The sequence below is a fragment of the Sus scrofa genome, chromosome 5, assembly GCF_000003025.6.
Source record: "Sus scrofa isolate TJ Tabasco breed Duroc chromosome 5, Sscrofa11.1, whole genome shotgun sequence".
In the NCBI taxonomy this organism is placed as follows: domain Eukaryota; kingdom Metazoa; phylum Chordata; class Mammalia; order Artiodactyla; family Suidae; genus Sus; species Sus scrofa.
In genome coordinates, this window is record NC_010447.5 from 1,548,393 (window position 1) to 1,571,399 (window position 23,007).

At 59.4% G+C, this 23,007-nt stretch overlaps 1 protein-coding gene across 1 annotated transcript in view; it reads right to left on the bottom strand.

Moving 5' to 3' along the window:
• Nucleotides 1-21,559, bottom strand: part of FAM19A5 (family with sequence similarity 19 member A5, C-C motif chemokine like) — a 156,922-nt gene extending 135,363 nt beyond the window's left edge. The window contains exon 1 of the mRNA XM_021091359.1: nt 21,341-21,559. Within this exon, the coding sequence (XP_020947018.1) occupies nt 21,341-21,452 (112 nt within the window). The 5' untranslated portion in view covers nt 21,453-21,559. The remainder of the gene's footprint in view (nt 1-21,340) is intronic.

Below are 23,007 nucleotides of genomic sequence, written 5' to 3' on the forward strand. Positions count from 1 at the left end.
GGCCCAGCTTCATTTCTCCCATCAGACTCGAAGCCAGTGCTCGGCAGCAGATGGGCAGTGCTCCTCAGACAGGCGACAGGGTACTCTCTCCTCTGCCCCCGCCCTGAGAAGAATGAGGGTAGGACACAGGCCAGGACCAGCAGGGGGAGGGGATAGACGGGCAGTGCCAGGAGGCCTCGGGAGGGCTGGCACCCTCGGTGACCTTGACAAGAGCAGCCCCAGGGCCAAGAGCAGGCGGAGGCGTGCTGCCTGGATGAGAAGGCGGGAGGGGAGTCAGGGAGCCCCAGGGTGGGGGCTGGGGAGTGGGGTCGGCAGGTCTGAAGGCAGGGTGCCGGGGGAGGGCACGCTGGAGATGGAGGGGGTATGAGGCAGGGCTCAGCAAGGACTGGCACCCCGAATCCTCGTCCTGCAGGACACAAGGCTGCAGTCTGGCGCGTCTACCCCCTGTGGGCCCCGCTGCTCGCCCTGTGCTGGTGTCTCACCGACCCAGAGCAGCTGTGCATCTCAGGGTCACGTCCACCCTGCTGCATGGGGGCCTGCAGCAGGTCCTCTCTGGGCCCCTTGGGTTCACCCTAAAACTGGGAATGGCAGTGCCCGCCTTGCCTGGTTCATGAGATAGGTGATGTGACAGGAGCCAGAACAGCCAGGGGACAGCCCAGAGTAGGCAGCCCTGTTAGTGTCCTTTGAACCTTCTGAGGTGAGTCCTTCATGGACACTGAGAGCCCTACACCCTGTGGTTTTTCCCTTTTTGCCTTGTCTGCCAGGAAGCTCAGAGCCAAGCTTTATGCTTAAGCTCAGGAGCTCCCGATAGCCTCCTGGCTGGTGAGTCTCAGCTGGGAGGAGTCACCTGGCTAACAGTGGGGAGGGGGCTGGCCCTGAAGCTCCCACTCTGCCCAGCACAGAGGCCACCCGGGGCGAAACAAACGGCCTCGCCATGCTGCCTCAAGATCCTGGCCAGGTCCCAGAACGGTGCTCTGGACTCGGGCGCTTGCTCCTACAGGACAACAGATGGCTGCCAGCGGCCTCACACTTACACTGGCGACACAGGAGAACCAACCCCATGCCGACAGCCAGGGAGCCCACAGTCAAAGGTCACAGGAGTTAGCCCCACCTACCCAAGTTAAATTTATTAAGAGGTAGCGGGTTTGTGGTGAATTTATTAATCAACTTGACAACGCCTGGGGATTGTAATATACAAATAATCTGCCAGCCTTCTCACCAACGTGAGATGCCAGGAAGGTGTCATTTAATCTTCCAATGCCCACGCCACCTTTGCCAGCTTATTGTTACGTTAAGTGAGATGGGAATTTGGCAGTTTGGAAACTTCAAAACGGCCCTGCTGCATGCTCCACCCTCCACAACCATCGCGTTCCTCCCCCCACCGCAGCCTGGCGATACCCGACAGATGCCCCCTCCCTGCACGGAGCCCAGGGCCACGTCTGAGGAGTTAGGGGAGCCCCCCCCCGCTAGACAGGGGCGTCCCTGGGGACGAGGAACTCAGAGGCGGCTCCCCCTCCCTCCTAGCCAACTGGTCCACAGCTGAGTCTGCGCAGAGAGGGGCGGTCACCACCAGCATCCTGCAGGGGTCCCACGACACCTGACACTCAGACGCAAACCTCGGGGAGGGGTCCTCTAGAGCTCTGGGGGTCCGGCTGGCTCAGCAAAGCCTGGGGGCAGAGCCCCCACCCTGGAGGCAAGCAGTGAGTTTGGCTCGGTCCCTGCAAGTGCATTTCGTAAAATCGAGATTGAGAAACGGACCCTCTGCGGACCGGGTGCTGCTGAACGAGGGGTATTTTCCCGCAGGAAGGCGCGCAGGGCTTTGCCAGCTGTCTCCCGGGGAGGCCAGGCCTCTCGGGGCCACAGCAGCCCAGGAAGGCTGGACTCTGCAGGGCACCCGTGAGGAGGATGAACCACCCGGCCTGGAAGCCCGAGCCGCGGGCCAGAGCTGCCGGAGCTGCCCGAGCAGGAGCCAGAGCGGCTGGGCCTCACGGTGGAGCCCAGGCCAGGCTGGCTTCCCCGGCTGCGGGGAACGGCTCCCTCACTCCTGTCCACGCACAAAGCAAAAAAGCACCCAGATGTGTGCCCGGGCCGGGGAGCACCACACACAGCTCAATTCTCCAGGCCGCCCGCTGACCAGCTCGCCTGGGCTCCTGAGACCCTGCCCCTCGAGCCCCCAGGGGAGCACGAATCAGCACTGTGCTGACTTTGAGGGTCCTGGCCAGCCCCGAAAGCACCGCGTGTCCCCCTACGACAGATGATGGCATGCCTGTGCTGGCCAGGACCCACCCGGGTGCACCCCCTCCGCTCATGTCCAGGGAGGATGGTCCTTAAGGGTTGAGGTTTTTATAAATAAGATTTCTAAAGGTTACACTCCACTTACGGTTATTACAAAATAATAACTATTATTACTCCCCATATTGTACAATTCATTGTAGCTTATTTCATTCCTAAGAGTTGGTACCTTTCCCCCTTCCTTCGCCCCACTGGTACCCACCAGTTTGTGTCTGCATCTGTGAGTCTGTTTTTTTTGGTTATATTGACTAGTTTGTTTTATTTTTTAGATTCCACATATGTCATATCATACAGTATTTACGTCTGACTTATTTCCCTAAGTATAACGTCCTCCAAGTCCATCCATGTCATTGCAAATGGCAAGCTTTCATTCCTTTTTTATGGCTGAGTAGTATTCCATTGCATATACACCATATCTTCTTGATCCACTCCTCTGCTGATGGGCACTTGAGCTGCGTCCACTTCTTAGCTATTGTGAATAGTGCTGCAATGAACACTGACGGGGGTGCATGTACCTTTTAGAATTAGTATTTTATTTTTTTCAGATATATGCCCAGGAGTCGAATTGCCGGATCCTATGGTAGTTCTATTTGTCGTTTTTTAGGAACCTCCATACAGTTTTCCACAGTGGCTGCGCCAATTCACATTGCCACCCACACTGCGCCCGGGGCCACTGATCTGCACAGCCTCACTAACATCTGTCATCTGTTGTCCTTTTGAGGCTGGCCATTCTGACGGGTGTGAGGTGCTATTTCACGACGGTTTCCATTTGTCTCTCCCTCCTGACCAGTGATGCTGAGCATCTTTTCAAGTGCCTGTGGGCCCTCCGTATGTCTTCTTTGGAGAAATGTCTATTTAGGTCTTCTGCCCATTTTTCATTTGCGTTGTTAGGCTTTTTTTTCAAGTTGAGTTGTAGGAGCTGTTTATATACGTTAGGTATTAATCCCCTACTGGCCACATCATCTGCAAACATTTTCTTCCATTCAGTAGGTCATCTTTTCATCTTGTCAATGGTTTCCTGTGCTGTGCAAAAGCTTTTAAGTCTAATTAGGTCTCTTGTTTATTTTTGCTTTTATTTCCTTTACTTTGGGAGAGAGATCCGAAAAGATGCTGCTGTAATTTATAACGTCTGGCTTACATTTAGGTCTTTAATCCATGCTGAGTTTTTCTTTTCTTTTCTTTTTCTTTTTACAGATGCACCTGTGGCATATGGAAGTTTCTGGGCTAGGGGTCCAATCAGAGCTGCAGCTGCCAGTCTATGCCACAGCCGCAGCCACAGCCACACTGGATCCGAGCTACACCTATGACCTACACCGCAGCTTGTGGCAATGTCGGATCCTTAATCCACTGAGTGAGGCCTGGGATCAAACCCTCATCCTCATGGACACTATGTTGAGTTCTTGACCTGCTAAGCCATGGTGGGAACTCCAGTTTTGAGTTTATTTTTGTGTATGGTATTAGAGAATATTCTAATTTCATGTTTTTTTTACATGTAGCTGTCCAATTTTCTTTTCCCAGCACCACTTATTGAAGAGACTGTCTTTTTCTCCATTGTATTTCTTGCCTCCTTTGTCACAGATTGCTCAAGCTGAAGTATGTGGGTATATTCTGGGCTCTCTATCCTGTTCCATGGGTCTATGTGTCTGTTTTTGTGCCAGAACCATGCTGTTTTCATTACTATAGCTTTGTGTATAGTCTGAAGTCAGGGAGCCCGATTCCTCCAGCCTGTTCTTCTTTCTCAAGATTGTTTTGGCTATCTGGGGTCTTTTGTTTTCATACAATTTTTTTTGTTCTAGTTCTGTAAAAACACCACCAATATTTTGATGGGAATTGCACTGACTCTGTAGATCACTTTGGGTAGAAGAGTCATTTTAACAAAACTGATTCTTCCAATCCAGGAACACAGGCTATCTTTCCATCTGTCTGTGTCATCTTTCATTTCTTTCATCAGCATGTTACAGGTTTTAGCATACCGGTCTTTTGCCTCCTTAGGTCAGTTTATTCCTAGGTATTTTATTCTTTCTGATATGATGAAAGGGGATTGCTTCCTTAATTTCTCTCTCTAATACTTCATTGTAGGTGTACAGAAATTCAACAGATTTCTGTCTTAATTTTGCATCCTGAAACTTTACCAAATTCAACGATGAGCTCTAGCAGTGTTCTGGTGGTCTTTAGGATTTTCTGTGCATAGTATTACGTCATCTGCTTATGGTGATAGTTTGACTTCTTCCTTTCCAATTTGGATTCCTGATTCCTTTCCTTTTCTTCTCTGATTGCTGTGGCTAGAACTTTCAATACTATGTTGAATAAAAGTGGCGAGAGTGGGCATTCTTGTCTTATTCCCGATCTAGAGGAAATCTTTTCAGTTTTCATCAGTGAGGGTCATGTCAGCTGCGGCTTCGTCATATACGGCCTTTATCATATTGAGGTATGTTCCCTCTATGCCTGCTTTCTGGGAGTTTTTATCAGAAATGGATGTTGAATGTTATCAAAAGCTTTCTCTGCATCTGTTGAGATGATCATATGATTGTTATTCTTCACTTTGTTAATCACACTGATTTATTTGTGGACATCGAGCCATCCTTGCATTCCTGTGAAAAGTTCCACTTGTTCATGGCATATGAGCCTTTCATTGTAATGTTGGAGTTGGTTTGCCAGTATGTTGTTATGGATTTTTGCATCTACTTCATCAGTGATATTGGTCTATGATTTTCTTTTTCTGTGGTATCATTGTCTGGTTTTGGTACCAGGGTGATGCTGGCCACATAGAATGAGTTCAGAAGTGTTCCTTCCTCTGCAATGTTTTGGAGTAGTTTCAAAAGGACAGGTGTTAACTCTTCTCAAAATATTTGGTAGCATTCACCTGTGAAGCCACCTGGCCCTGGACTTTTGTTTGTTGGGAGTTTTTAAATTACAGATTCAATTTCAATACCAGCAATTTCTCTGTTCATATCTTCTGTCTCTTCTTGGTTCAGTCATGGGAGATTTTACCTTTCTAGGAATTTGTCCATTCTCCTAAGGACTGAGTATTGGAAATAACTGAAGTCCTTTCTTTTGGTCTCCAGGTGCCTCTGAGCATTGGAAGGAAGATCGTGAGATACGTTCAATGCTCAGACCGCCTGCCTGCCAGGCAGAGCTGGGAAATGGTGGTGACAACATCTCAACGTCTCGGGGGGATGGCCTCAGGGTGCAGAGTACAGCACGGCAGTGTTCCTGCCCTCAGGAAGCTCAGAGCAGAGAAGATTCATGGGTGCTCCCTGGAGGAGGGGACCTTCCACCAGATTTCACAGGAGGCCAGAAAATGTCGCCCCAGGATACAGAACTGGTCTACAAAAATTCACGGTAGAATCCCACCATTCATTTTCTCTCAAATCTAAAATCTAAAATCTGTTATTCCCTAATCAAAGTTAGTTTTAAATTTAATTCTTGAAGTGGTAATTGTCAGTGGCAATTTTGTTTTCAAAACAAACAAACAATAAATACCGAACGTGTGCGAAGCATGAATGGTGGAGCCAGAGCTGGGTGAAGCCCAGGAGCCTGTGGGCACACCCAGATGCCCAGGGGGTGGCCAGCCTGTCCCTGCTCAGGCAGCCTGTCCCCTGCTCTCTAGGGGACCTAGGCAATGCCCACCTCCCCAGCCTAGTCCCCTCCTCTGCGGGGCTACCAGTTAGCAAGCTCAGCAATGCTGACCCCCACTCTCCTCTGAGCCGTGGCCTCAGCCTGGACTGGTGGCCTTGGCACACCCAGGAACTGAGTGAGGGACCAAGGGGCCCACGTGCTCAGGGTCTCTCGTGCACCAGCATCACCTCACGGCGAATGAACATGCTCACTTCTGGGTGCCCGGCCATGCGGGACACAGGCCACGACACATCTTGGTGGGGCCCAGCTGGCCCAGCTCATGAGTCTGGAGTGCTGGAGGCCAGGCTGGGCTCCTGACAAAGAACCTCTACCTGCTTCCTCCCAATGACCTCAAAGCCAGCCTGGAGCTGGGGCTGGGGACTTACAGGATGCCTCCCAGCAGACAGTCTTCGGGTGGGAACACACCGATGGCCAAATCCTCTGTGGTCCCCAGCTTCTCCTCCCAGCCAGTGGCTCCCACGTGCTCACCCCCATGTCCTCATTGGGGTTGGCCACTCCCGCATGCTTCTCACCACCCCACATTAGGACAAAATTCATCCTGTCTTTGAAGAGCCCAGCATCCTTGGAGCTGCAGGACATGGGAGATGTGTTATTTCTGAGGTCAGGCAAACCGAGTCCACTGGTTGGATAAAGGGGTTACAAGTGAATGAATTCCAGAAGGTTCCTGGGGGGGGGCTTCCCAAGGACTCCTCGGGCCTCTGTCCAGAGACCCAGCTGCCAGGCTCCACTCAGGCAGACACTGCCCTGGGCTCACACATGCACAGGTGGGCATGGCTCCTGGATCCCCACATCAGCTGGGACGTGAACTTGGAACGCCTCCTGCTGCGATGGTTGGTAGGTGAGCCCTCCTGGGCAGCACGCAGGTGAGCTGATGCACTGCTAAGCCCCTGCGGCAGGCAGCCCTCCTGCTGGTCAGGGCTCTGCTGAGGAGGCGGGGCTCAGCAAACACTGCCCTTTATTCAAGGTTAAATGGACAGATGTGTTGACCCAGGCCTAGGGACGCTCACTCTCTTCGCCATCCAGGGCAGCAGCACCAGGCCATCTGGTTTTGCAAGTAAGGATGGACCATGACCTGCTCCAGGTCACCAGGAGTGAGCAGTGGGCTGCACAGCTGCTCTGGTCTGCACGGGGCGTGCTCAGGGTGACATTTCTGCAGACGTGGTACCATCAGCAACGTTGCCAGGATGCCTTTGGGTGAACACTCATCCTGGTCCTTGAACAAACATCACTGTAGGCTGGTGGCAGTGCCCTGCGTGGTGCTGCCCGGGGCAGCCCTGACTCCATACCCCATGGGGCAGGAGAAGTTGCACAGGGTTCATGACAAGATCCAGAGCTGAGGGGTCAGGCAGACGAGTTCAAACTGCAGCCTCACCACACTTGGGCAAGACGGAGCCACTGCGGGCCTCCGAGACCCAGGTTCTCTCTGTATAAAAAGAGATCATACCAGTCCATTTCCCACCGGGAGGACCCAATGCCTTGAGGTAAGAGGGGAGTCTGGCACCTCCCTGCCACCTGTCAATGGCTCCAGAAACACCCTCTGAGAGGCTATGGACTTTTGTGGGGGTTCCTGAGCACCAGGGCATGCCAGACGCAACCCATTCAATCCCAGCGTCAAAGGATGCGTGTCCCACCTGCGAGCAGACACACCAGAGGGCGCCTGGCACAGAGAGCTCACAGGGAGGCTCGGTTGGTGTATGGAAGGCACCCAAGCTCCTAAGTCTCCCCAGGGCAGACCCTTGGCCCCACCCCACCCGCTGAAGAAGGCTGAAAAAGATGCTGCTGGGGTCCCGGCAGTGGCCTCCGAGACTCCACCTGGGACCCCCACCCGGTGCGGGACGCTTCCCTCTGTCTCCCCTCCCTCCTCCCCTCCCCTCTCTCTCTCCCCTCCTTCTCTCTCTCTCCCCCTTTTAAAATCGTGACTTGAATCTAACTTGGAAATGGCAAAGTTGTCACCAGTGGGCTCCCCCCACTCACCCCAGACCCTAAAGTCCGAGAGCTGCCAGCCCGTCTTAGTGTGGGGGCTGGATACCCCCCCAGCTGCCTCCTCAGCCACAAGTCCCACCACGGTCACTTCTCCAAGCCTCCCAGCCCCTCGGGACCAGGCTGGGAGACTCAGAAGGTCTCCCTCTGTCGCCCCCCCCCCCACCAGGGACAGGGAGCCTCCCCTGCCTTCCCTGCGCCCCACTTTCCTGTAAGATGAGGAGACCAACAGCGTCTAGCGGGGAGGGTGCCCTGAGGACCCAGAGGCAGGTGGACATGGTGTGTGGGTGCCTGGCAGATGTCTATTCACCAAGACCGCAGCTGGTGGCACTGCAGGGTCGGCACACAGCTCTCCGAGGGTGGCTCACGCAGGCTGGGAAGCCCTGGGTGGCAGCACACGTCCCTGTGGGCAGCACATCCAGCCGCGGCCACCAGAGCCCTGAGAGGTGAGGGGGTCTGCCAGGGTCGGGGAATATGGGCGTGCAGTTGGGGCCCTGGGACAGAGCCCTGAATGTGGTGGCCTAAAACAAGGTGGCCCAGGAGGGGAGGTGCCCCACCGGGCAGGCTCCTGGGGTGAACGGGCCTTCGTCTGGGCTAGAGCTGGGCCGGAAGATAAGGCGTTGACCACAGGGACCCCGTGGCCTGGCAGATCTGGCTCCTGGAACTTCAGTGGATTAGAGTTGCTCGAGGCCCTTCTGCCACGTGGGTAAAACACCTGCCAGAGCGAGACTTCCAGGTCAAGGCGGAACAGGGTGGGACACGCACACGCACACCCACACCACACTGTCGGCCAAACCAGTATCCGAGCCCCCTTCCCCCACGCATGGACGGCTGACGTTGGCCGTCCACCTGGATGAACACGCCGGCTGCACCTGCTCCTGGCAGGCCCCGACCCGCCCATGTGGACAGTGTGGCAGCGGGGAAGCCTCGGTCGCGCTCCAGAGGGGCTCCCAGCCCAGTGTAAGCAGAGGGCCCAAGCGATGGGGAGCTGGGAGGACTGGGGCCCCCACTGCAGAGGAGCCCCCTTCGCTCCCGGGAACGGAGACACCCACGCCTCCCAGGTGAGCACAGGCCACAGCACCGAGGCCAGGCTCAGCCAGCGCTGGCGGGGGACGCTCCGTCCAGGGCCAGGAAGCCTTCAGACCTGAGTCACAGGAGAGGAGGGGCTGAGGCTGTGGCTGCGGCCTCCCGGTTACCCAAAGCCAGAGCTGTGTCCCGCCTGGCGCCTGCGGGCAGGAGGCTTGCGGAGCATCCATGGCCACAGGCAGCCCGGCGCCCCACGGCCTCCCCAGGCCCCACGCACTCCCAGTAAGGACCCTCCAGTCCTTGTCACTCTGCTCACTGCCGCTGACTCTGGCTCCCTGTTTCTTAAAACACCCCACCCCCTCGCTGCCCCCGAGAATGGAGGGTGGGCAAAGCAGGTGCCAGGTCTGAGGGGCAACCCCGGGCCCGACGCGACACCATGAGGAACGCAGGCCCACGCGCGGCGCGCAGGAGACCCCTTCCCCAAGGGTCCATCCTCCAGCAGGCTCGTCACCCCACACCCTCCAGGCCACCCACAGCGGGCGGCGCTGGCGTGTGGCCTGGACGGAGGCCTCTGGGCATCCTGCCCTCTTCGCAGGGTGTAACAGACAGAAACCTCAGACCACCTGAGAGGGTGACGGTGGCTGGAGCCCGCTGTGAAATCTCCATGGCGACCGCACCCTCCTCCCCACACGCACCAGAGCTGGAGGCGGCCAGCGGCCACCAGCTGTGCGTGGGCTTCGGCGGCTCCCGTCTTTAAAAGCCGTTCCTTTTCCTCCCGGAGCCTTCGGATGGAGCAGAGGTAAGGGAGGCCAAACAGTGATGCGGCAAACGCCTTTCTGCCGACAAGGGGACGTTCGTTTCAACTAAATCGAAGTCCTGCAAAGAGGCGCGTGGTGTGTCACGTCTCACAAAGCCGAAGCCCCCGGGCTGCCCACGCCCAGTGTCCCGGGTCCTGATGGCGGTAACTTTCGCTCTTTTCTTAGTTTGGGGCGCTCCTCTGGCTGCAGTGGGGTTCAGAGAGACCCCCGAGTTCATTTGCACACAGGCGCTCCCCCGCCTGGGTCCAGAGTCTTCACGGTGGCATCTGTGCAGCTTGGGCCACCTCTGTCACCTTGAGTGGCTCCTGCCCCAGAAGCCCCCGTGCTCCTCTCCAGCTTGCAACCGTGGATGTGACGGTTCTCCACACTCGGCTCGGGGCCAGCCTGTCTCCCCACAGCTCTCCCCTACAGCCACAGAGCCCGCAGTGGCCGGGAAGCAGGGTTGCGGTGGGCTGCGGGGACTGCAGGGAGGCTCCCAGGCTGCCTCGCCAGCCGCGGCAGCAAGGCCGTGAAGACCCTACATTAGCATCAGTTAATTAACACGAGTCTTATCGACCCACTAATGGCCCTTCGCCGTGTTCAGAGAAGCCCTAGCAGGAGCAGAACATGCTACGGAGAAAAGTAACTTAAAAGCAAAGCCAAGGAGGCCGCTCGCTGCACGCAGGGGCCTTTAGGGCAGCTTCGTGGCACGAGCCTTGTAACTGAAAGTCCCAGTAGGAATGTCCTCCAGGGAACCTCCCAGGCCGCCCCCACCGCAAGGCTTCCGGCGCAGTTTCCAACCACCCTCCGCACGCAGAAAAATCACACAGGCCTCAGGTCTTGGAGAAGCAGCAACGCCCCACCCCCGACGTCACCGGCACCTGCTAACAGGAAGCCACCGGCCTCCGTCCGGCTCCAGCCGACTGGTTCACGGTCAGGTCAACCAGGCCAGGAAGACTCCTCCGTCACCGCCACCCGTGGATTTGACCAACACGCGAGTAACTCAGAGACGTTCCCAAGCCTGGTATCGACTGTCTTATGCATCAGATGAAACCCTTGGGGTGGAGCTTAGGAGAAAGGGGTCCATCCGGCCCTTAGCAAGGACGCGGGCAAAGCCACCTGACGACATGAGTGGGTGCTTCTCGTTCGAGAGCCCAGATGGCAGGTGGAAGCAGGGGGACCAACGTGCGGGGGTGTGTCCTGAAAGTGCGGGGCCCCGGCTGTCCCATACCCACCTCTGCCACCTGTGCTCTTGGAAAACCATTCCAGAGTCATCGGTAAACCAGGGGTGATGGGCTGGGGGCCAGTCCTGTGTCAGTGACCACAACAGTGACCACGACAGCAAGGGGCTATGGTCACCAGTCCCAGGGGACAGACATGGGCCAGGAGGAGGGGACCGCATGCCCTGCCCAGCCCTCCTCCAGAAAGGAGCCCCTGGCAGGCTCTCGGCTCTGTCCCCATCCGGGGCCACCGCGTGACCTCCCCTGGGGACGCCACCCACAGCGTGCAGGCCCAGGGGCTCCTCAGGCTCCCCCTGCCCCCCCCCGCCCATGTCTGCCCTGCCCCTTGCTGGGCACCCCGGGCACCCCTCCCAGAAGTGATGAGTCTGGACCAGAGGGAAGTCAGGTGGCCAGAGCCTCTTCATGCCAGCAGCGTCTCCAAAGCATCCAGACGCCAGACCTCATATCGAGGATGGAGGGTCTGAGTGCAGGGGAACAGGCCGGGGGCTGCCCGTGGCTGGTGCAAGAGCCCGGACTGGGCACCCACAAGGCCGTGAGCACAGCCATGGGGCCCAGGAGAGAGGCCCCTGTAATCCACGCGTGCACTTCCCCACAGCAACTCTCCATCCAGAACGTGAGCCTGTCCTGTGGGGGCGGGGAGGGGCTCTCCAGGACGGAGGCGGAGCGACCCTGGTGGGGGCGGCGGGGCGGGGGGTGCGGGCTTGAGGCGGCTGGGGTGGAACAGGTGGAACAGGTGGTCTCAAGCGTTCATGGTCTCTCTGAATGTCTGCAGGTACAAGGGTGGGTGTGACCGAGGGGCTGGCCAGGGAGGCACAGCAGGTGCCCGGGAGGGCCTGGCTGGTGGGTCTGCAGCTGGGGAGCCCTGGGCAGAGGCCCTTGAGGGGTCAGAGGACTGTGCCACCAAAAGAAGGCGCCTTGGGAAGCCAGTGGGAAGGGACAGTTTGGCTGGCCCTGCTGGGCAGTTCCCCTGCCAGGGCCCTAAGGATGAGCCGCCCGCTCTCCCCGTCACTCTCCCTGCCAGGGCCACCAGCAGACACACCAGGTGCCAGGCGCCCCTTGGGAAGAACTGCTGGGCCCAGCCCGCCACCTGGGGTCCCCCAGCCTCATTTGCACATGGAAGGACGCCAGCCGGGGAAGGGACCACAGCGGGTGGAACCCAGCTCCCGAGCGTTCTACGAGCCTGAGTTCAATCAGCATGTCCTCACCGCAGGCTCGGTGCCGGGAAGGGGCTGAGGGTCAGCCCCCAGCTCGGCCAGGGCAGAGGTACGCACAGCAGCAGCCCCCGGGGCCTACCCAGCCTGCAGCCCTGCTCTGCACAGAGGGTGCCCTGCCCCGGGGACAAGGCTGCCTGCTCCCTGTGCTCAGGGACACCTGGTCACTGTCCCATCCCAGCCCGCTTGACACCAGATGACCCAAGTGACCTGCCCCGCTGGAGGGCACATTCGAGGTATTTGCCAGCGATGACTCACCTGCCCGTGTGAGCTACGGTGAAACCCACTGCCCCCCAGCCCCGGAGCCGAAGCAGGAAGCACCTGTCCCTGGACTCTGGAGCTAAGTGCAACGGGAGCCCGGGTCCAGGCGAACCCCTGGAGTTGGTTCTGGGATCGTGGGTTCTGATCCCAGTGACATCTCCGGTCGGGCAGGATGCTTAGCATCGTGACCTTCAGATGCGGAGACTGAGGCCCCTCAGCAGAAGGGACAGGATGCGTGTCTGCGGTGTGTGTGCACAGGTGCTGGTGCAAAATCACAGACACGCACAGAGAGACAGCGCAGTGCAGGCGGCCGGCACCAGGGGGGAGCCCTGGGCTCTGCCCCTCCTGCTCCTCACCGCACGGCCCCCAGGCCTCTATCCGCCCAGAAGGCCGCCAGGCCACACCTGAGCATCCTACAGCCCTGGTTAAGATCTAAGTGAATTCATCCGTATGATTTTATTAGATTCCACACGTAAGCGATATCATATGATATTTGTCTCTCTCTTTCGGACTTACTTCACTTATGAGACTCTCTAGGTCCATCTACGTTGCGGCAAATGGCATATTGTTTTTCTTTCTTTTTTGCATGGCTGAATGAACAGAAACAGGCTCACACTGTCTAAAACAAACTTATGGCCACCAAAGGGAAAGCGCAGGTGGAGAAGGGACAAATTGGGATTAACACACGCACACACACACACACACACACACACATGACCGCAGAGAAAACAGACAACCGACAAGGACCTGCTGTCAGCACAGGGAGCCCTGCTCAACATTCTGTAATAATCTGCACGGAAAAGAATCTGAAAAAGAATGAATATATATATTCATATATATACGGCTGATTCGCTTTACCGTAAACCTGAAACTAACATTGTAAGGCAACCATTCTCTAATTAAAAAATAATGCAAAGTAAATACAATTTTTAAAAAAGGGACTAAATGGGGAGGAAAAGCATTGGGAACAGTCGAGTCTTGAACACCCCCCACCCCCACCCCACCGGGATCTCCAGGGACTAGAACTTTGAAGGGGCTGAGGCTGAAATGCAACATGCAGGCTGGGGGTGGGGGTGCCGGCGACCTGCACAGGTGTTCGCGTGTGTGTGCGAGGGCTGTCTGACACTTCTCACGCACACGCAGCAACACATCCTGGCAGGTGCACCGAGGGACCGCTCTCTGCCCCCCAGGGTCATGGAAGGCGTGAGGGTGGTGACAGGAAGGGGACGATGGCCATGGGCTGCCTGGGGTGGGGGCATCCTGAGGCTGAGGGGGTCTGCCTGCTCCATCTGCCAGCGCAAGCCTGCTGACCCCCTGCAGGGGTTCCTTGGGTCCAGGGACAAGGCCAGCTGGTGGGCACAGGCTGGAACAGAACCCACCAGGGATCGGGGCAACAGGCTCCACCACACACCCCCCAAAAAACAACGGAATAAAGGCACCTTCCGGGCAGCCAAGGCTCCTGCCGGCTGCAGAAGAACTTTCTGGAGGGAAAGGCATTTCTGCATTTGTTCTGGTGGGCTCTAGACAGAAATCTCCAAATCTTACGCCCAAGGACTTCGCTGTCCCCTGAGAAGGCCAGCATCAACCGGCCTGTGGGTAGAAGTCGGAAGGGCGGTGGGCTCCCCTGTCATCACACGATCCAGAAGGTTTGCCTCTAAATGGCTTTATCACCAGCGGCAACACAGTTACTCGCACGATAAGGACACATGATGATGTGGAGAAGGGGCTCCCAGGAACCCGGGAGCCCCAAGGCGGCTTGCGAGCCCTAGAGACCTGCAGAGAGGCCGTCCCCTCCCGGCGCGCTGCAGAGGTGCACCTGCCGCGGAAGGGGACCGGCTGACTGTCCTCAGAGCCCCGTGCCGGCTGTTCCGCTCCAGACACGGCCGTGGGGTTGTCACGCCTCTGGCACGAGCTCCAGAATCAGACTCTTGTTCAACAAACCAGGAAACGCCAGGAAAGGAAACCAGGGGCCCCCTTGCGGGGTAAAGTCTGTCCCAGGGAGACACACAGACAAGGCTTGGTGGTCACACGGGATCGGGGTGCTACTGACGTCATCAGAGGGTGGGGGTCAGGGATGCTGCCCAGCACCCCGCCGTGAGGGCAGCCCGCCCAGCGTGGCCAGGCCGCGCCGGTCACAGTGCCACGGGGCAGAAACCCCCAAGAGAGGGGCATCAGGGAAGGTCAGCATTGCAGGAAAATAAGGGCGGAGGTTTCAAGGCAGGAGGAGGGACGGCAGGTGTGGGGAGTCTCCCGCGCTGGCGGCCGGTGCGCAGGCCCCACCAGGGACATTTTTAAAACAGCGAACATTTCATCCGAGAAGCTACACGGTTTTCTTTTTCTCCCTTTTAATCTGACATCAGTCGAACCCAATTTGATCCTGGAAATCCCAGGACTCCATTTTTCAGACCACAGCTCTCCGGCCCCTTCCCTAATCCTCCCGCCCTCGCCCCAAACTTTCGAGTCCTCCCCAGACCTTAGGCTCCACCCCCAGACTTTCAGCCCCACCCCTCATCCTTAGGCTCCACCCCCAGACTTTCAGCCCCACCCTTCGTCCTTAGGCTCCACCCCCAGACTTTCAGGTCTGTCTCAGACCCTCCGCCTCGCCCCATCACAGCTTAACCCCCAGGGCGCCAGGAGCGTTTGCTCAGAGAATCAGGCAGTCAGGGACCTAGGGGCAAGAAGCCATGCAGAGCCTTGACGGCAGGCATCCAGATGACCACAGGGAGCCCTGGCCAGGGAGAGGAGGCAGTGTACTCAGGGAAGGCTTCCTGGAGGAGGGGTCCCCAGCGCTGGCGGCAGGCAGGTCTGGAGCCTGTCCATCTCAGAGGTGCCTTCCCATTGAGCAGCACTGCAGGGTGTCAGGTGCGCCGGGCCGGGTGGGCAGTAGATCGCGGCAGTCAACAGGCCGGACATGCAGGGGGAGGCGCACACACCACGGTCCCAGGAAGGGAGCCCGGAGCCCTGGACCTGCGGGGCCAGGCCGGGGCGGGAGAGGGCCACCTGGCCAGGAAGATGTGGCTTTAGGAGGCCTGGAGTGAGGTGGCAGGAGGTGGGGAGCGACGGGGAGGGGATGGCACAGCTCCAGTTCCAGGGGAGCCGTACGTGGGGATCCCCCCGGTGGCCAGCCTGGAGGCAGAGGGGCCACCGAGGACCATGCTGAAGTGTCCAGGAGGGACTCGGGTGACAGTGGTGGAGACAGACCTGGAGAACGGCTAAGTTTGGGACAAGGACTTGCAGGAGGCTGGGCACAGGGACAGAGCCAGAGGCTGCCCTGCAGCGCAGAGGCCCTGGCCAGGCCTGGGCAGGGAAGAGAAGGGTCCGGAATGGAAAGGGGACCCGGGGCCACCCCGGGAGGTCAGGCAGGCTGTGCCGGAGAGAGGCCAGCGAGGAACCCAGCAGAGCAGGGTGCCCAGCCCGGCCGCTCGAGGCCCTGCTCCCCTGCCTGCTCTGTGCTGCCCGTCCAGCCCCCTCCCTGGGATGCCCACACTTCCCAAGTCCTCGTCACACGAGCAAGCTGAGGCACAGGCCTGGCACTGGCTCCCCAGGCCTCACTCCCCACAGCTGGAAGGGGAGCCAGGTCCCGGGGTGCCCAGAGAGGCGGCCCCTCCCGGGGGAGGCTGACTCCACAGCAGGTGCCGCGGCAGGACCCAGGACGGGGAAGCGGGAGCATTTAGATGAGTGGGGCCTCGCCCGGGGACATCCCACCCAGGGCCCAGGCCTGCCATTCCCAGGATGCCAAGGGCTCGCGAAGTTGGACCTGCCCCCCCCCACCCCCACCCCGAGAGCCACACAGGACCAGGGGATTCCGGAGGAGTCCCGCCGGCCCCTTTGGAGACAAAAGCGCTTCTGCGCTCAACTCCTGCCAGCCACTGGGATAAACCAGCGAACGGGACAAAGCCTGCGGGAGCCCCCCACCCTGTTCTCGGGGTGAAGGAGAGTTGCCTGGACCAGCTGCCAGCCGCCGGGCGTCTCTGGAAAGCCCAGTCACCCTGGAGCTTGTGCTGCCTGCTGGGAGTTTCAGGTAGTGCCACCCAGGGCCCTTATGTGGAAATGACTCGGAGGGAGGAGCAGGGAGAAGCAGCCCACGGCTGGCCGCTTCCTGGGACAGCCCGGCCACCCCCGCTCAGCTCGAGGGTCTTCGGGTGGCGTGCACAGCTGCAGCAGGAAGGGACACTACCAGGCACTCTGAGCCCCGTGTGCCAGCCCAGGCCCTTACGAGGACAGCCAGTGACAACCCCCTGAACCAACAAACCCCAGCAGGTGCAGGTCCCGCCCCCTCTCTGATCAGCATCTGATCCCCTCTCCCTCGGGGGACCCTGACCCATGTCCCCTTGTCAGCCAGTCTTCTCCCCATCGCTCGACCGGCACCCACGGCTCAGGGTGACAGGTGGCATTCTGTAGAGGTCATTAACTCCAGAGCACCACGTCTTAATGCAAAAATGAGCCTTCTCCATCAGCGCAGCTGCGAAGCTATATAAAGAAATGAGGATTTTAATGTTTTGCTTTTCTCCCCTTTTCTAGTGCCACATTATCATAACATTTCCCCATAATTACGCCCATAAAAGTCACCTGAAAATACTTCACGCCACGAAAGTCGATCTCCATATTTCATGCCAGGGATGCCAAGTGGCAGGTCTGCGCGTGGAATTCCAGGGCGGAATTCGGGCCGGAGGCCTGGTGCGGAAGACCTGGCACGCTGAGTCAGTCGTGGCACGCAGCCCCTTGGGGAATCGCTGTCCCCTGGCCTCGCTGCTGGGAGCGAGGGGTCAGAGACAATCCCGGGGGAGGTGGCAAGGAGTTCTGCTAATACAAGTCCCACAGGCAGGTGACCCGCCTTTATGCAGCAGAAAGACACAGCATCTTCTGCTGCCAGAAATTCATCAAATAAAACACACAGTAGGAGGAAAAAAAAAGATGAGGAAAAAACTTCTGAATGGCATCACTTCATTAAGTTTCCAGGATTTTCAATTTTACCTCTTTGAAAACCCCAGAAATAAAATTTGAACAGCAGGAAAGTGGCACATTCTAATCTCTCCTAAATACGCAATAAATTGTATTTATATAGGATATGCAGCATCGGAGAGCCCACGCTCAGTTAGGATTCTAATGGATTAAAAACAATTCAGAAGTTGTTTGTAATTTCTTCTCATACTTGCAGCCGAGGCCAGGAGATTTCAGTTATAGCTACATTTCAATTTTGATGGGATTTATTTGGGGAAAAAAAGTCAAAACCTCAGTCCCATTGCCTCTCCCCAGCCCTGCTCCCTGCTATTTTGAAACACAGACTTTTCTCCCACCATTTACACGCCAGGAGCAGCCGTCCGCCAGGGGGACACGCCATCTACATGGCTGCCCCCAAACAGGGGACAGGCCATCTACATGAAAACACAGCCTTCTCACTTGGAATTTAAGACTCCGCTTAAGGGTCCAAGCAAGGTTTAGCATCATAGGGCAGCCACGGGCCCGTCATTCTTTTCACCTCCGTCACTGTTCTCACAGCCGGGATGCTGTAAAGCCAGCATCTCCGGGGTCTCGGGACCCGCACAGCACCCAGGCAAACCACTCTGGTTTCGCCAGAGCTTTCCCACCCAGCCAAGAGCCAGGGCCAGGCAGACCTGTCCCCGCCGGAGAGGCCACGCAGAGGACGATTGATCGAAGTCAGGTGCTCTGAGCCATGAGGACAGAGGTTCCCCCAGACCAGCACGAAGGAGGATGCCAGCTGTCTCACCCCAAGCCCATCCCCTCCCCCAAGACAGCTCTTTCCCAAGCGTCCGGCGCTGCGCTTCGGGGACGGTACACACAGCGAGGGGTGTGTGTCTCCAAAGAAACCCATCGAGGGCCCCTTCCTCTCTGCTCTTCCTGGCAATTCTTCCCCCATAGGAGAAAAATGACAGGGCTGTGTCACTATAGCAACTAACCTAATTGGGGGACTGCAGGTCTTTCTCCAGCCAGAGGGTGGAGCCCATCGCCTTGAATAAGACTCTGGGCAAGGCTGCAAAGGGGAGGGGGGCGCTCCCTGGGCCAAGAACAGTAGAACACCCCCTAACTGAAAAGCCGGCCAAGAAAGAGTCCAGTTTTCTTTCAGCAGCGCCAGGAAGTGAACGTCGTGTGTGCTGCAGAGAAACGCCCGGATTTAATAGGCAGGATAATTGAATCCTGTATGATTCTTATCGGTTTCCCTAATTAATATGGTGCAAATATATCTGCTCCATAACACAGAGACATTTGGGGTAATAAAATTCCTGACTGGTAGCAAAAACAATCGACAAACGTGGATTCCAACTATTCTTCTCATCCAGATATACTGGGAAAGAGAAAGAAGTCACAGGAACTGTTTAATTTCCATTTTGTTTGCTTTATCAATTATTAAAAAAAGTGCTTTTTTTCCCCTCCAGGACTGAGATTCCAAGCTATAAATTCTTATTATGTCTATTTTGTATTTTAGTAAAATGATTTAATTTCTCCAAGTGCATGTGTCTACTTTGTATTTTAGTGAAATGTCTCAATTTCTCCAAGTGCAAATCTAGTGCAACGGGGTGTGTCCAAAACTCTTACCTTATTGTCAATTATTCCGTATTCCACGGAAATGGAAAGAGCCACGAGTATGTGGTTAACGCAAGCTTCTGTTAGGAAGGATGGCTGCCACCCTGGATGAGGCATTTTGACCAGATGTCCTCGTCCTGGTGGATGAGCCGTTTCCAGAATGCCAGGGAGCCCTCCTAAAGGCGGCCTGGATATGGGTCGGGATCTGGGGAGTCACCAGTGTCTCAGCAGCGGCAGGCAGGCCCGGGCGCTGCGCTCTGACCCCCTGGAGCAGGGGCGTGAGGGCCAGGAGGGACAGAAGCGGGCCTCCTGCAGGGTTAGGTGGCTCCAGGCAGGGGGGCGGGGCGGCAGGTTGAGAAGGTGAGGAGGGAGCCCGGGCAGGTGCACCTGGAGTGTGAAGCGGGGAAGCCACCGGGCGGAGGTGTTATGTACTTAACAACAATTAGCAGTTGCTCTTTTCCCACCTAGAGGGCTGCCTCCCACCAGCCTGTGGTGGCCGGGTTCTCGGTGCCAAGGCCGTGGTCCCTAGAGCTGGGGAGGGACAGCAGCCCAGGGACTCGAAGCACCACAGTCCCCCCCCCCCAAACACGCAGGATGAGCCCCTCTCCCCCTGCTGCCACCAGCAAGTGTGTTCCAATTCGCCTCCCCTGTGTGTCCAGAGTTTATCAGCCTTTAACCCTTTCTCCACCACCAAGGAAGCTGGCTAGGGTTCTGCTCCAGAAGCCCCAGCCCGCTGCCCCAGGCCCCGAGATGGCAGCGTGTGGGGGGGCGGGGGGGGGCGGGTTGAGCGGAGACCTCCTTCAAACCCCCAGACCGCTCCAGGCAGCGCGCCCAGAGAAGGCGAACCGAGGGGCACGCTGCCGGGGCAGCCGGGCTTGCGACCCCACAGGGGATCTTCCCGCTCTGAGACCCCTCCCCGCGCGCTGCCACAGCGTCGCCAGCAACTGTAGGATGTGCACGAGCAGCACGACTCCTGCTCTGAGCACCAGGTTTCGCTCGCAATTCCAGCGGGCTGGGCTGTCCCGGGACTCCGGCGACCACGCGCCCCCGGAATCTCCATGGCCCGCCCGCTGCGGTCCCATTTTGGAGACAGAAAAGCCTCGGACTGGGAGCCAGGAGGCCGCGGGTTGCGAGGTGGTGGCGCGGAGCAAGGCTCAGCGCCGGCCTTTTTTTTTTTTTTTTTGTAAAGAATCCATATTTTTCCACCGCCTCCCGCGCCTATGGCAATTCTCCATGACAGGTGTTCCTTAGCATCCGTCCTTTCCTCCTGCTGCGTGGAAGGGGACCCAGACCCTGTGGCAGGTGGTCGAGGACCAGCCAGGGCCATCTCTGCCCAGAGCCTGTGCCCGGGACGCTGACCATTCTCCACCCACCCTAAGCAGCCGCGAACCGTGCGCGGAGCACTGACCAGCACCCCCACTCCAGCCCCTAGGCTGTGCCCGGTGTCTGACCACCCCTATTCACCCAGCCCCCAGCCTGTGCCCAAGGCGCAGCTCACCCCCACGCACCCCAACAGACGCCGAGCCTGTTCCCGGTCCCCCAGCTCCCAGCCTGTGCCCTGGGCCCCCACCAGCCCCTGCCACCCCAGCCCTGAGCTCGCGGCCCCGCTCCAGACCCACTGGGTCACCGGCTCAGGTCCCCGGACACTACTCGCCAAAGGCCGGAGGCAGCGGCCGGCTCTCCCGGCACCCCACCCCTCACTTCTCTTTTTTTAGGAAAGCGCCTGGCGAGCCTGCTTCCCGGGAAGCCCGAGGCTCCAGCCGAGCGTCCTAGCCCGAGACCCGCTCCTGCCCGAGGCGCCCCGCTCCGGACTCGGCCACCGCGTCCCCCCACGGCCCCCGCGGGAGTGTTGCCAGCGCAAAGCTCCGGGCAGGGCGCTCCGCCGGCACCCCCGGCAGCGCTGCCCGCCCGCCCCGGACCTGCCGCCGCCTCCGGAGCGCGCGGCTCCGCGGCGAAGCCGCCCGCTCGGCGCGGATCCCGGGCCTGGGCGGGGAGCGGCGGCAGCACGCCGGGCAGCCGCGGGCATCGCCGCGCAGGGACGCGCCGCGCCACCCGGGGCCTGGCGCCCGGGCCCTGGCCCGGAGTCGGGAGAGGGAGGCTCGGCGGCGGCGCCGGCCTCGGAAGTGGCGAGTGGCGAGCGCCGGGAGCCCGGGCGGACCCTCGCCCTGCTGGCCCAGCCGAGGACCGGCGGGGGCCCGGGAGACGGCGCGCCCGGCGCTCGCAACTCCGCTCGGACTCCGGGCGGCCCGCGGGGCGCCCCGCCGGAGCCGCGGCCCGGGAGCTGGGGACCCCGGGCCGGGCCGGGCCGGGCCGGAGGGCTGTGCAGGGGCCGGGGCCGCGCGGTACTCACTGCAGTAGGCGACGAGCAGGCTGGCCAGGATCATGAACGCCCAGAAAGTTGAGGACATGCTGGGCAGGGCGGTCGCATCTTGCCGGCTGCTGGTCCTGGGCGATGGCGCCATTGAAGCCGCGGCGCCCGCGCGGGGGCAGCAGCGCGTCTCAGCAGCCGGCCCTGCCCGCGCCCCCGCGCCGGCCTCCACGTGCGGGCCCCGCGCGCGCCATCCTCCGCCGCCGCCGCTGCTACCGCCGCCGCCGCCGCCGCCGCGCCCGGGCTCCGGCCCACTGCGCCCCGCGCCGGCCCGCCCCGCGCCGCGCCCGCGCCCGCCCGCGCCCGCCGAGCCCGGGGACGCCGGCCCTGCCGCTCTGGGCGTCGCTGCGCGCCCGGGCTCGGCGCGCAGGCCACGGATGCGAGGGGCGCGCCCGATGCGCGTGCACGGCGCCGCGGGGGCCCAGCGCGGGCCCCGGGACTGGCGCGGGAGGCCGGCGGCGGAGGGGACGAAGCGCCCTCTGGATGGCGACAGAGACGGCCCGCCGCGCCTGCGGCCTGGGCACCTCGCGGGGAGGCCGGGCCAGTGTGAAGTTTTTGGACTCGGGCCGTGCGGCCGAGCCCTTGGCGCCCATGTCCTTCCCGCCCGGGCCTGCCACGCTGGGGTCCCAGACCTCGCCTGGAGGAGGGGTTCCAGAGGTTAGGCCGGGAACAACCACGAGCTTCGGACCCTTTCCCTGGCTGGGCCTGGTCGTCCCTGGTCTGGGTCGTGTGTTGGTGTCCTCAAACCCGGGGCGAGCACAGCCTTGGACCCACAGAGTCAGCTGAGTTCCAGCATCCAGGAAGGCTCCTCCTGTCCCTGGGCTGGCACTGCCAGGAGGGGACACGTTTCCGGAAGCACTCTCTTGGCCCCTCTGAAGCGCCCCCACCTGAGCCCTCCACCCCAGCCCTGGTCTTGTGCCCACTGTTCCCAAGGCCCGAGGCTGTGTCCCCAAACTCCCCACCGAGGGACTGGTCTCCTACAAAGACGCCGAGGATGGAGAAGGCGCTTCCTTTGAGGTCAGTTTCCCCATCTGCTCCTGCCTCTGTCCCCTCAGGAGGACGCCCCCAAGTCCAGGTGCTCAGCACATGGTCCTGCTTCCCAGGGACGCTCCGGTCCTGCAGTGCCCCGCCATACCGCACCCCTGCGCCGCCCTCCTGCCAGTGGAAACCCACCCTTCCCAGTTCAGAGGGGCTTCTGGATTCGGCATGAGGAAGGGGAGCAGGAGACCCTCTCTCAGGAGCCGCTAGAGGGCCTGAGCGCTGGATGGAGCAGCCGGAGAAGCAAAGATGGAAGGTGAGGTAACCGCATTTCTGCTCCAGCCCAAGCCTGGCCGGGGAGGCCCCTGGGGCCCATGGAGCTACCGTGCAGATACATATGCACCCCGCACACAGCACACACACACACACACACACACACACACACACACACACTCCGTCGAGGGGAACCAAGCAGAGAGAGGTCTCAGGCCAGGGGGTCTGTTTGGGTCCCTGGGGTCTGCTCAGTGGGCACCTTGGCCCAGGGCTTCGGCGGGGCTGGTGCTGGAATATGATTATGTCCAGGTTGATTTTTTTTCATAAACGTTCTGTTCGCGTTTAATGACAGGACTCTGACTTTCCTTCTCAATGCCTTCCCACCTGCAGCTGCCCAT